The sequence below is a fragment of the Alexandromys fortis genome, unplaced genomic scaffold (assembly GCF_014885135.2).
Source record: "Alexandromys fortis isolate MF-2015 unplaced genomic scaffold, M_Fortis_MF-2015_v1.1 scaffold_283, whole genome shotgun sequence".
In the NCBI taxonomy this organism is placed as follows: Eukaryota; Metazoa; Chordata; class Mammalia; order Rodentia; family Cricetidae; genus Alexandromys; species Alexandromys fortis.
The window spans coordinates 184,142-198,404 of NW_026068164.1; the positions used below are offsets into that span (position 1 = coordinate 184,142).

The 14,263-nt window shown below is 43.8% G+C and overlaps 2 protein-coding genes across 5 annotated transcripts in view; both read left to right on the top strand.

Moving 5' to 3' along the window:
- Window positions 1–14,263, top strand: part of LOC126491938 (protocadherin alpha-6-like) — a 173,259-nt gene that overhangs the window by 51,568 nt on the left and 107,428 nt on the right.
- Window positions 1–14,263, top strand: part of LOC126491936 (protocadherin alpha-C2) — a 196,204-nt gene that overhangs the window by 45,209 nt on the left and 136,732 nt on the right. For 2 of the 4 annotated variants that reach the window (XM_050127941.1, XM_050127940.1), the window contains exon 2: window positions 12,054–12,791. In XM_050127941.1, coding sequence (XP_049983898.1) covers window positions 12,054–12,791 — 738 coding nt within the window. Of the gene's footprint in view, window positions 1–10,314; window positions 12,792–14,263 lie in introns of those variants that run through there. The other 2 variants (XM_050127942.1, XM_050127943.1) reach the window with 2 other exon arrangements.

Below are 14,263 nucleotides of genomic sequence, written 5' to 3' on the forward strand. Positions count from 1 at the left end.
GCAGCCTGGACCGCGAGAGGGTGCCAGCCTATGATTTGCTTGTGACAGCCCGGGATGGGGGCTCACCCTCACTGTGGACCACCGTCAGTTTGTCGCTGGAGGTGGCTGATGTGAACGACAACGCGCCCGCGTTCGCGCAGCCCGAATACACGGTGTTCGTGAAAGAGAACAACCCGCCTGGGACGCACATCTTCACGGTGTCTGCCACGGATGCGGATGCACAGGAGAACGCGCTGGTGTCCTACTCGCTGGTGGAGAGGCGGGTGGGCGAGCGGTCGCTGTCGAGCTTCGTGTCTGTGCACGCGGAGAGCGGCAAGGTGTTCGCTCTGCAGCCTCTGGACCATGAAGAGCTGGAGCTGCTGCAGTTCCAGGTGAGCGCGCGGGATGCTGGTGTGCCTTCCCTGGGCAGCAATGTGACTCTGCAGGTGTTTGTGCTGGATGAGAACGACAATGCGCCAACGCTGCTGCCCCACGGAGCTGTAAGAGCCGGCGGGTCAGTGAGCGAGCTGGTGCCTAGATCAGTGGGTTCAGGGCATGTAGTGGCGAAGGTGCGAGCAGTGGATGCGGACTCTGGTTACAATGCATGGCTGTCTTATGAGCTGCAGTCGGCGTCAGGGAGCATGCGCAGTCCCTTCCGCGTGGGTCTGTACACGGGAGAGATCAGCACAACGCGTGCCTTGGATGAGGCGGATGCTGTTCGACAGACTCTGCTGGTGTTGGTGAAGGACCATGGAGAGCCTGCACTGACAGCCACTGCAACTGTGTTAGTGTCTCTAGTGGAAAGCGGCCAGGCGCCAAAGTCCTTTTCACAGACATCGGGGCGTGCTTCGGTCTCGGAGACGTCACTGGTGGATGTCAACGTGTACCTGATCATCGCCATCTGCGCGGTGTCCAGCCTGTTGGTGCTCACGCTGCTGCTGTACACCGCGCTGCGCTGCTCTGCAACACCCACAGATGGAGCCTGTGCTCCAGGGAAGCCCGTGCTGGTGTGCTCCAGCGCGGTGGGGACCTGGTCATACTCACAGCAGAGGAGGCAGAGGGTGTGCTCTGGAGAGGGTCCGCCCAAGACCGACCTCATGGCCTTCAGTCCCTGCCTACCCCCTCACCTGGATAGAGATGAAAGGGAAAGACAGGAATCTGAATCAAATCACCCTGGACAGGTGAGTTTTTGACAAATCCCACCTTTCCGGTAAATGCATATGAAATGCAGAATTCAGTTTTAATGGAAAAACTTAAGGCAAATATTCCACATTTTGAGTGCTGTTTCAAGGAACAACCTCTGTTAGTAAAACGCCAGATATGCATATATTCAGCTTTTAAATTGCATAATCAGGATTCTTCAGGTAAGAAGTGCCTCATTTGTTTCAAGATTTGGTTATAAAACATTAGACGGTCCCAGGATGACTTCACCTGAGATAATCATTGTTTTACCTAAGCTAAGTGATATCAGATCATTTCTGATTCTCAGTGAAGTGGATCATCAGAGCAGGTTACTTAGATTTGCTCGTGTTTGTCTATTAGTAGTACTTAGCTTTGATAATTTTGCTTTCTCCGAGTAGTTGCTTTAAGCATGCTTCTGTCAACAATGAATCCCTTGTCTCTAGCTCTGAATTGACTTACTGTCCCCCAGCTATTGTTAAATATCACCTAGCATGCATGGTAAAACTCATCTTCAAATTACTTGGAGAAAAAAGTCGTCTTGTATTCTAACATGGTGCTGTTACAAATCCTCCATTCCTGATTTTTCCATGAAAACACAAGAGATTTATTAAGAAGGCTGACTTGTGTTTCCAAAGTAAACTAAGCAAATAAAATTGTTCCATCAAATCATGCACACTTGTTAGTTGCCATCTCATATGCGTATGAGCTGCTCACTTGCATCCTTTCATGAACTTTATTTTTTTTCCAGAAAGAAAAAGTTAAGTCTATTGAAGTGCAAGCATACCAATAATTATCAATTCATTATTTTCACCTTTTAAATCCATTGTAAACACCTTTCAATAATATCTTAATTTTTCATTTCTCTAGCCACATCTAAAGAGTCTAGTAAAGACCATTTATATCCCTGTGAATCTTCTAGCTCTGTGCTTCTTACACAAGTGCAGAAGTGGGGAGTCAGTCATACATTTGGAATAAGTGTGGAAGAGGGGAATTGGTCATGCAATTGGGGTCATTCAGGGCACTCTCTCCTAAACTGTACAATATATCATTTGGCACAATATTCTGGAGAAATTCATATTGGAGATCATTCTTGAAACTTGAATTAAGAGCTTTTATTTTATTTTAAAAGTATTACATTTGTGTGTGCACATGCCATAGCATGTGGAGGGCATTGCAGGAATCCATTCTCCCCTTCCACTGTGCGTGCTCAGGAGATTTACCACTATGTAAAAGGACCGGCAGTAAATTATTAAATTAAAGATTTTGATGTGGAGGTTGATGATATTATAAAGTCCATGCTTACTATATTATTATATTGATATGCTCTTAACTGCTTATATATAAGGCAATCTTTAATTACTGAATATAATTATGGAAGGTCTTTTATCCATCCTTTACTCACTATCACCATTATGACTTTCTGAGAACTATAAACTAAGTAACTACTAACAGGAAAAGATTTAGAAGCAAAAATGTCAGTATCAAATTCACACTTTCCCTTTAGTCAATAAGATTAGGACCCAGCAAAATACTCCCCAACAGTCTTTTGGATATTAGCATTCTATTGTCATCTCAAAATATTGTGGAATTTAGAGACTTTGATTCAACATTTTAGTTTTTTGAGACAGGGTTTCTCTATGTATCAGAGACCTAGCTGTCCTGAGAAACTTGCTTTGTAGATCAGGCTGGCCTCGAGCTCACAGAGATCTGCCTGCCTCTGCCTCCTGAGAGCTGGGATTGAATCAGGTACCACATGCCCAGCTTGATCCAACATTTTAAATGAAACTGCCTTATTCTTGCCATTGGTCTGTTCATGTGCTTTGCTTTGAAGTGTGGGAGTCATGGCAGCGTGTGAAAAGCCACTACATTTAAGCAACAAACAGCAAGAAGCGACACCTCTCACACTCATGATGAATTCCAATGTTCTCTAGGTTCACAAATAGAAGAATTTTTATACAGAGTATTGTTGAGTTTCTAAACATTACTAGTTTCTTTTTATGGAATGATGGAATCCTTCATTTTCTCCAGAAGTTCCCAAGAAGAGCTATGAAGAAAAATCACATTGTCAGTTGTAAGCCATGAGAGGTCAGGGGTGGGCATACTACCCATCCTTCTCCATGGAAAAGACACGTTAGTTTGTCACACTTTATCTCAAAGAGAATTTTCTGATAAACTTTGAAAAAGAAAATATTTTAAAAACACAAAATAACTACAACACAACAATTAAACAGCATTCACAAATCATCCATGGGAATATTTAAAAGTTGAACGAGAGTGGACCAGGAAACGGTGATCCAAACCAAGAACCCAAGGATCTTTCTTGTAGTTGCATAACCAGTCACGTGATGTTGGTATACAGTCAGAGGAAGAAGAATGTTTTGGTTCGGGATCCCAGAGTCCATCCATTTACAGAACAGACCCAACTGCACAGAAACCGGAATAACCCCTGAAGCTTATTAAATAAATACAGAAAAGACAGACTGCTTATAAAATATCTCATGAATGATACCTTAAAGCCGACAGTTCCAACCAAGAGGCCCCCAGTATCTAAGATGCTGTTTTCTTGGTGAAGAGGCTTGAAATTGTCTGCGGCAATCCTGCTCTTCTCCGCCTGGGAGTCAGGGAGCGGCCAGCTCCAGCTACTCCATCTTCTTGGAGGACAAACGGAACCTCCGTGGGTCGCATCGCTCAGGACCTGGGACTGGAGCTGTCGGAGCTGGTGACCCTGTTCAGGATGGCATCCAAGGGCTGCGGGGAACTTCTGGAGGATGTTTTTTTTTTCTTTTTCTTTTGGTTTTTCGATAAGGGTTTCGCTGTAGCTTTAGAGCCTGTCCTGGAACTAGCTCTTGTAGACCAGGCTGGCCTCAAACTCACAGAGATTCTCCTGCCTCTCTGCCTCCCAGGTGCTGGGATTAAAGGCGTGCGCTGCCACATCCAGGCTCAGAATGGCATTTTGTTTGTGAATTCTCTGACCGACTGGGAGGCACTGTGCATCCGCCTGGAGGTGACTTTGGACCACCACTGCAGGTTTTTCGTGTGGAGATGGAGGTCGTCGAGAATATCAATGATATTTCTTCCATGCTTAGAGAAAGAGAACAAAAGATGGCTATTTATTTTCTTTTTAAAAATGATTTATGTATTCTTATTTTATGTGCCTTGGTATTTTGCCTGCACATGTCTGTGTGAGGGTGTCAGATCCCCTGGAACTGGAGTTACAGAGAGATGTGAGCTGTCATGTGGGTCCTCTGGAAAAACAACCAGTACTCTTTACCGCTGAGCCCCTAAAAGTCTCCTGAATCTGACCTCTGGGCACTCAGTTTCCTCTAGAGGGCGCTTCTGACATACATTGTCTTCCATATAATATAAGATTGAACGAGCATTTTGCGCTTAAAATAATGATTAACAAAAAGATAAAAGAATACCGCTTGTACTGATTCTTTGGAAGTTATTGGACAGAGAGGAAACATCAGTGCTTCCTCTGTTGTTAACAGTCTTCGATGATAGTAAGCCAGAGCTAACAGGATATATTCAGATGCAAACAATCATTCTTAGTCTGGCAGTAATGGCACACACCTTAAATCACAGCTCTCCGCAGGTAGAAGCAGGAGGATCTCTGAGTTCAAGGCTAGAGTAGTCTACAGATTCAGTTTCAGGGCAGCCAGGGCTACACAGAGGAACCATGTCTCTGAAAACCAAACCAAAACCAAACAAACCAAAAATGAAAAACAACAACGAACCAACCTGGATATGAATGACCCTGCACCGGAGTTTGATAAACCCACTTGAAATGGCAAAACAACACCTGAGTAATTCAACTAACCAGTTTCCGATCTAGATGAAGGCCAGAATGGAGAAATTTACTCTATTCTAGCCCCTCTGCTAGCATCTTTAGTTGAATTATCTTAGTTATTAGATAAGGCCTATGATACAGATACAACAACCATCACTTGCATCATACAGACGAGAAACCTGAAATTGAAGTCACAGAGGTTGTGTGACCGGCTTAAATCTGTTTTTGGAGGATTCCAAACTCATTGTTGTGTATTGATCATGAGTCCATTATTTGCTGAATTTTCTGAACTTAAACTTATATTTTGTAATTTCCTTCCACAAAAATACATGGAACTTGTCTTTGATCAGAAATCAAAACTTACCATCCTTCAATCTGATAATAAAGGCATTAAAATTTCCAAGCTTTTCCCTACTCCTTCAGATACTTTATTTTAGGACCAGGAATATAGTTACATGTTCAATCACTAATATTTGATTATTATATACTGAAATTATTGTCTGGACAGTCTCTTCCATTTAGAACAGGGACTGAGTACTAGAGTCTAGGCAACATTTTCTTCAGGAATAGATAACATTTCAACAGTAAGGTTTCACAGGTGGAATATAAGTATGAACAAAGGAGTGTTCCCTTGAAAATGTGAACTTGAAAGATCAATGGTTGGAAGATTACAAGATGGGAAAACTTGTAGAGGATCTTCCACAAACACTTAAGTATTAAGCAAATAAACAATCCCCCAAGACAGGGTTTCTCTGTGTAGCTCTGGCTGTTCTGGAACTTGCTCTGTAGCCCAGGCTGGCCTTGAACTCAGATATCTGCCTGTCTATGCCTCCATCTAAAAGCTGGTTTTAAAGTCAGGAACAGCCAAAACTTGCTGAGCAATGGAGATTTAAATAATTGTGGTAGACACGGACAGAGGGAACCAAATGCTAATCCAGGCTAGTGAAGAGAAGCACCATTAGTCAATGGTGATTGACTCAATATAAATGATAAAGCCAGTCATGGTGGATCACATTTTTAACTCCTGCAACTCCCCAGGCAGAGGCGGGAGGATCTCTGTGAGTTCAAGGTCAGGCTGGCCTACTTAATGAGCTCCTGGACAATCAGAGCTACCTGTCTAGAGAGACCTTGTCTCAAGAAAAAAATGAATATAAATGATAAGAGAAAGAAAAATGAAGTAGAATAAGGCTGAAAAGCCCAATACTGATTTATTGATTTATTTAGTGGATTACTTAAAGCACTGCTTACTGCTTGTTTGCCAAGCATCTGCTACCCAGAACAGAAAGCCCTGAAGAAATGGCTGAAACAATAGGTGTTTCCGTTAACAATCTGCTGGCTGCCACGTATGCTTCTGTGAAGTCTCACTTGCTTGTTTGCCCTACTTTGTGGGTTTGGAGTATAAAATAAGAATAAAAACTGGACCCGTGACCAAGACCTTTTGGGAACTATCCTGGCTTTTGCCACTATTGCTATCTCTCATTGGTGTGGGAATGCTTATGCTAGGAAGACTCTCACAACAAAAGTTCAGTGGCATCTATATATTTAGGTTGGTGTAATGGGGAAATGGCTTGTATGTGTTTGAGCAAGTAGGAATTAAGAGGGATACTTAAGAACCTGTTCCTAACCAAAGAACCTTTGTACTGGAATAGCATTGTGATTCAAAAGATGATTCTAGAACTCATAGTGGGTGGTTATACACACACACACTGAGGACTAATTCCTTCCAGAAAAACATACATTAATGAAAGGACAGAAATCACAGAGACAAATGGAAAAAGGAAATATTGAAGAAATTGAATAATTGGATTTAATATTGAAGAAAAGGATTTTGATAGGCACACATGCTAATTTCTGACAGTGCGGTAACAAATAATCACAGATTGGGATGAGACGTTTGTTTGTCTCACAAGTTTTGAGGCCAGAAGTCCACAGTGAAGACATAAAAAAAAAGGCGTTTGTGAGAATCGAGGGACGGTTTCCATTTCAAGAGTAAAGCATGTTAGAGATAATGGAGCAGGAGAGAAAAAAAAATCTATTCTTTGATTCTGTTGGTTTCTGGTGGCTGTTGACATTCCTTGGATCTGACTACCTCACTTCTAATTTCTGTCCATCACATTGCTTTCTCTTATTCATGTTTTCTTACCCATGTTTTTGTTTAATAAGGACACATGTAATAATAACACTTATGACTGACCTGGAGTATCAGGATAAATTATTCTTAATTTAATTACATTAGTTACTATGTAGAGTTATTTCCATGAGTCTTAAGATATGGGTGTATCTTTTGAGGTACCATGATTCATTGGTAGTCTTAGAAAGATGAAAAGTGGGTAATGCCTCTGCCATCAAGGCTGGCTCCTGGAAATCTCACTGGGGGCAATGTGAGATTAAGGAAAACAGACACAAAGTAGAAGCCAAAATGGGGTGAGGTGGGCTGTATGCTTGGATGGAGACATGGCAGCCCTTCACCAATACTCAGATTTTTATTTTATCCTGGGAAAAGAAAAGGGGAGTGATCAGGCAATCTTATTAGGGAATCTCATGTTGGGTGATGAACATGTAGTCTTCTGGACAAGGAAATTGTGGGTAGAGCCTTCTTCATGACTGCCTTCTTAGTAAAAAGGGTGACTCTTACACAAGCATCCTGCTTCAGCAAACATCCTAGTCTCAGGCATGGAGGAGGCATTGCCTTAGCTGTGAGACCTGTAGACATGGCTGTGCTCTTGTCTAGAATGCACACCCAGTACTTCAGCTGATCTTTGCAAGGTAACCAAGATTGAAATTCAGAGTGTGATATATCAAGTAAAAGTTAGGAGTTAGAAGTGAAGAAAAGAAGAGGGATAGAATATTTTTTCTACAAGTTAGAGGTGATTGAGCATGTAGCTGGGTGAAGAAGGAAAAATGGAAAGAGACATTAGAGATAAGGGAAGCAGCATGGAAAAGAAGATGGTGATAATAAGACTAAGAGAAGAAAATAAAAAATGTTGTCAGAGCATAGGGTTAGCCTACATTTGAGGGGCAGATGGCAGAGTGGTTAAGAGCACGTATTACTCTCATAGAGGATTCATAGTGGCTGCCAATCACCTAGGGAAATTAACGCCCTCTTCTGGCCTCAATGGACACCAGGCACACACATGTACACATGCCCACATGAAGACAAAATACACACATTAAATAAAATAAACAAATTGATAAGTGAATAGATATTGTAAATAAGTGATGTTGTAGGAAGAAAGTCCTTGATGTCATGCTTGATGATTTATCTTAATGGAAAAAACATCAAGCCACATGGTAGGAATGAAGTTGAGAAATTGAGGAACAAAAGAAAGCATGAAAAAGATATCTGTGGGTAAGAGGAGTACATTTGAGTGTCCAGTTAGGTAAAGGGGAATGCCAGTGTCTAGAGTCACAATAGATAATAAGCAGCTTTATACTGAAGATCAATAGGAAGAATAAATAGCGAACTGTGTTGGAAACTGAAGAGAATGTTTGAGAAGTGAGATAAACAGAAGGTTGATTCTAGGGTGTCTAAAGGGCATACTGTGAATGGTTGACTTATGTGAAGAGGTAGGTGATGTGTTATGTGTACAACTTTAGACATGAATCAGGAGGAGCATGTAGTAGAAATGATGGAACAGAAGAGGGTTGTGTGGGCAAGAGAATACAATGCTCCACATGGATTTCAGAGGTGAGTGGAGGTAGAGAAATGAATCCAATGGTCATTCACTATAGAATGATTCACAGACTAGGCAATGTAATAGTTGGCTATACAATTTATAATATAAAATTGGAGTCATATATAATTTGCATTTATTTTAAGGTTTTGTTGTTTTTGCATTTATGTATAAGAGTGCTCTGTTTTTCTGTATGCCTGCACACCAGAAGAGGGCATCAGATCCCATTATAGATGGTTGTAAGCCAATATGTTGCCAGGAATTGAGCTCAGGACCTCTAGGAGAGCAGTAAGTGATCTTAACTGCTGAGCTATCTCTAAAATCCTTACATTTATATCATATAAAATACATCTTTCATTGTTCTGGTTGGCCTGGAACTTTATGGCTTGGTGTAGCATTAATTTTAAATGTTCTTAATAATAATAACTTGGAGTCAGCTATTGGGGTGGGGAAGCTGAAGGATCAGAGAAGCAGAGTCATAAAGTTCCAGTCCAAACCACTAGACCTCTTACCTCTACCAATGCTCAATCTTGTCCTCTGACTGCATCCTCAGACTGTTGTTAGACCCCAATGGACTCCTATCTCCTCCCTCTTTGTATTCCTCTCTCTGTCCAACCACACCACTCCTTTAATCCCACTAGGGAGGTGGAGACAGCTCTGTTTCTCTCTTGGACAAATTCAAACTTGTGTATTCGGGGGTCCCTTGAACTAACAGAGATCCCTCTGCCTTTATCTCCTGGAATTAAAGGTGTGTGCCACCACTGGTGGTGTCTAGTGACTTCGTTCTGCACTCTGATCTTCAGGCAAGCCTTATTTATTAAAGCACAAACAACATATTACTACAACTCTGTAGCTATACCAAAAGATAACAGGAATACTCTTTTGCTAACACTGTATTAGCATCATTGTCTAGCTACTGTCACGTACTTGGAAAAGTCAAAGTTAAACAATACCAGGGTTTCTTCTACTGCCAATGGAATTAAGACGTTGTAGGAAAAAAAATATTATCCCACTGGTAGTAGCTTAAATTATACTAATAAGATGTTAGTTCTTGGTATGTTCTCTACAAGGTGAACTGAAAACAGCAAAACATTGTTTTAGATAGATTGTTGTGTGTTTATGCACACTCAAACATACTACACATAGATGCATCCTTTGAAACACAAACATTTCATCCACTCTTGGACCTCCTGAACAAGGTGTATTGTTTGAAATCTGGTATGTAACTGCCCACGTGTTTAATGTGATTGTTATGTTTCCATTTGGAATCCATGACTGTTAATGGGAGAAGATCTTAAAAGATGAGAGGAAAATGAAATTGCCAACAAAACTCGCATGACTGTGAAAACTAGAGACCAAAGCCAAATTATAATGTTCACTGATTTAAAATTTCACGCACACACGTTTAAGTTTGTGGAACACTGCAAGATGTATACCACTTGTTAATTGCACCTGATGCTAATAGAGGAAATCATTTACTGTTCCTGGAAGGACAAATATTTAACTCCTAAATACATACTTGCAATGGAAAATTCAGAAAGTGCAAGGAAGTCAAGGCTTCTATCAATGGAAAATATGAAGCCCCAGTGATCGCTGCACTTACACATTCATGCCTCATGATGTCGCTCTTCACTGAGAACTTTTCTTTTGGCAAAGAATCACTTCCTTCAGAGAACTCGTTGTGAATTCTTCATCGAAAAGCCAGTTTTTGAGAGGCAGTTTCAGGTAAGGTATTCTGTATACCGTAGCTTTCATTGCATCTTTCTGCGTGTACCATGTTGTTACCCTGGCAAAGAAACCCAGGATCCCGGTGCCTCCTGCTCTGGCTACTTCTCGCAACCTGGGAGGCCGGGAACAGCCAGCTGCGCTACTCGGTTCCGGAAGAGGCCAAACACGGAACCTTCGTGGGCCGCATCGCTCAGGACCTGGGGCTGGAGCTGGCGGAGCTGGTGCCCCGCCTGTTCAGGGTGGCGTCCAAGGACCGCAGGGACCTTCTGGAGGTAAATCTGCAGAATGGCATTTTGTTTGTGAATTCTCGGATCGACCGGGAGGCGCTGTGCGGGCGGAGCTTGGAGTGTAGCATCCACCTGGAGGTGATCGTGGACCGGCCGCTGCAGGTTTTCCACGTGGAGGTGGAGGTGAGGGACATTAATGACAATCCGCCTGTGTTTCCCGAAACCAACAAAAGTATCGTGGTTGCAGAATCAAGGCCTCCAGAAACTCGATTTCCACTAGATGGCGCATCGGATGCAGATATCGGAGTCAATTCCGCCTTGACCTACCGATTGGATCCCAGTGATTATTTCGCTTTGGACACGCAGAACAATCGTGAGCGAACTTCTTCATTATCACTTGTGTTAAAGAAATCATTAGACCGAGAAGAAATTAAGGAGCATAGATTACTACTAACAGCTAGTGACGGAGGCAAACCGGAGCTGACTGGCACAGTTCAGCTGCTGATCACCGTCCTCGATGTGAATGACAATACTCCAGAGTTTGATCGGTTCATTTATAAAGTTAGAGTGTTAGAGAATGCACGTAACGGAACACTGGTGATTAACTTAAACGCCACAGATCCCGACGAGGGTACAAATGGAGATATAATTTATTCCTTCAGGCGGCCTGTATCCCCTGCGGTGGGTTATGCATTTTATATAGATCCCAGCAGCGGAGAAGTTAGGACGAAAGGCCAACTAGATTTCGAAGAAAATAAATTATATGAGATACCCGTGGAGGCAGTGGACAAAGGGAATATCCCAATGACAGGCCATTGTACCCTTCTGGTGGATGTACTAGATGTAAATGATAATGCCCCAGAGGTTACGATTACTTCCCTGTCACTCCCAGTCAGAGAAGATGCCCAGCCAAGCACTGTCATAGCTCTGGTCAGTGTATCCGACCGTGACTCTGGTGACAACGGGAGGGTGACCTGCTTCCTGACCCCTCATGTCCCCTTCAAGCTGGTGTCCACTTTCAGGAATTACTATTCGCTCGTGCTGGACAGCACCCTGGACAGAGAGACCACACCTGACTATAAAGTGGTGGTGACAGCCCGGGACGGAGGCTCGCCCTCTCTGTGGACCACAGCCAGCGTGTCCATGGAGGTGGCTGACGTGAACGACAACGCGCCCGCGTTCGCGCAGCCCGAATACACGGTGTTCGTGAAGGAGAACAACCCGCCTGGCGCGCACATCTTCACGGTGTCGGCCACGGATGCGGATGCGCAGGAGAACGCGCTGGTGTCCTACTCGCTGGTGGAGAGGCGGGTGGGCGAGCGATCGCTGTCGAGCTTCGTGTCTGTGCACGCGGAGAGCGGCAAGGTGTTCGCTCTGCAGCCTCTGGACCATGAGGAGCTGGAGCTGCTGCAGTTCCAGGTGAGCGCGCAGGATGCTGGTGTGCCTTCCCTGGGCAGCAATGTGACTCTGCAGGTGTTTGTGCTGGATGAGAACGACAATGCTCCCACGCTGCTGCCCCACGGAACTGTTGGAGCCGGTGGGTCAGTGAGCGAGCTGGTGCCTAGATCTGTGGGTTCAGGGCACGTAGTGGCGAAGGTGCGAGCAGTGGATGCGGACTCTGGTTACAATGCATGGCTGTCTTATGAGCTGCAGTCGGCGTCAGGGGGCATGCGCAGCCCGTTTCGCGTGGGTCTGTACACTGGCGAAATCAGCACAACGCGCTCCCTGGACGAAGCAGATGTGCAGCGCCAGCGTCTGTTGGTGCTGGTTAAAGATCATGGTGAACCCGCGTTGACCGCTACGGCCACGGTGCTGGTGTCTCTGGTGGAGAATGGTCAGGCACCCAAAATCTCTTCCCTCGCTTCTGAGAGCACTGCATCATCTGAGGCATCGCTAGTGACAGTCAACGTGTACCTGATCATCGCCATCTGCGCGGTGTCCAGCCTGTTGGTGCTCACGCTGCTGCTGTACACCGCGCTGCGCTGCTCAGCGATGCCCACTAATGGAGCCTGTGCTCCGGGGAAGCCAGTGCTGGTGTGCTCCAGCGCGGCGGGGACCTGGTCATACTCACAGCAGAGGCGGCAGAGGGTGTGCTCTGGAGAGGGTCCGCCCAAGACCGACCTCATGGCCTTCAGCCCCAGTCTCCCTCCTGTGCTAGGTTCTGCAGAGGAGACATGCCAGAGAGAAAGGCAGGTAGAAAATTTGAAAGAGGTAAGTTCATAATATAAATCATTAATTTCACTTATCTTCCTTCCTTTATTTTCTTTCTTTTTTTTAGTTCTTCGAGACAGGGTGTCTCTGTAGCTTTGGAGCCTGTCCTGGAACTAGCTCTTGTAGACCATGCTGGCCTCGAACTCACAGAGATCTGCCTGCCTCTGCTGGGATTAAAGGCATGTACCGCTGCCACCACCGGGCTCCTTCCTTTATTTGTGAGACAGGGGTTCTCTGTGTGTCTCTGACTGTACTGGAACTCACTCTGTAGACCAGCCTGGCCTCGAAATCACAGAGTTTGCCTGCCTCTGCCTCTTTCTCTGCCTCCTGAGTGCTGGAGGCACTGGGCCTACTCTAGAGGCTTGGGCCGCCATCACCCCTCCTATTTTTAACCTTTCTAACAGTTGCTCATTTATGATATTTTCCTCTCAGTCTTTAGTCTAATTAAAATATTTCATTACTGGCATTAGATTGGACACTAAGTATTGAAACATTGTCAGAAACCATACTGAAATGTCTCAATCTAGAAAAAAAATTGTTCTTCTTGTGTTTCTTTTTCGTTTTTCTTTTTGGTACACTTAATAGCTCAACATGTTTATTTTGTAGTTAGCATTTTAAATAAAATGGAATGTCTGGAAATATTTTACAAAATACAGTGATACAAAATACTAAATCATTTAAGTTTTAGTCTTAATGTGTTCAGATAGCCACATATTTGGTTATTTTTAAAGAGTTCATAACCTTTCACTTCTGGATGCCTTTTGTTTTCTTGAGATAGGATCTTGCCAGAGAGCCTAAGTTGGGCTCTCGTTCTTGGTCCTTGTCTGTGCTCCTGGGTGCAATTTCCGGTGCAATCCACCACATCTGGTAACAAATACCTTTCTCCCCATCACAGTGCATTTTATTGATCGATTGAGTGATTGATTGTGACAGGTTGTCCCCGTGTAACTGTGGCTGGTCTGGAACTATGTAGACTAGGTTGGCCTGGAACTCACAGAGATTCTCCTGCCTCTGCCTCCTGAGTGTTGGGATTAAAGAGACATAAGCCAGCATAGCCTATTTGTTTTTTTTTTTTTTAAGATTTTTCTAGTTGGTCTTTCATTTGTCATCCTCCAGAGTCCTTGGTGCTCAGCTCTCTATGAGAAACACTTAGTGAATTTAATTTTCAATTTCTGTATATCAAAAACTTGAGCATAAATATTTATAGTTACTTGACCCTGACATTCATTAATTTATTATTTAAACTCTGGCCTGTGTTTTTACTAAAAAAAAACACCATTTCTTGTGTTTCCAAAAATTATTTTATTTTATTATGGGTTTTGCCAGATTGTGTCCATGGCTCACATGCATTTCATGCCTGAAGTAACCAGAAGAGGGCATCAGAGCCCCCAGACCTGGAGTGAGAGGAGGTTATGAGCCTCCATGTGGGTGCTGGGAACTGAACCCAGGTCCTCCGGAAGGGCAGCCAGTGT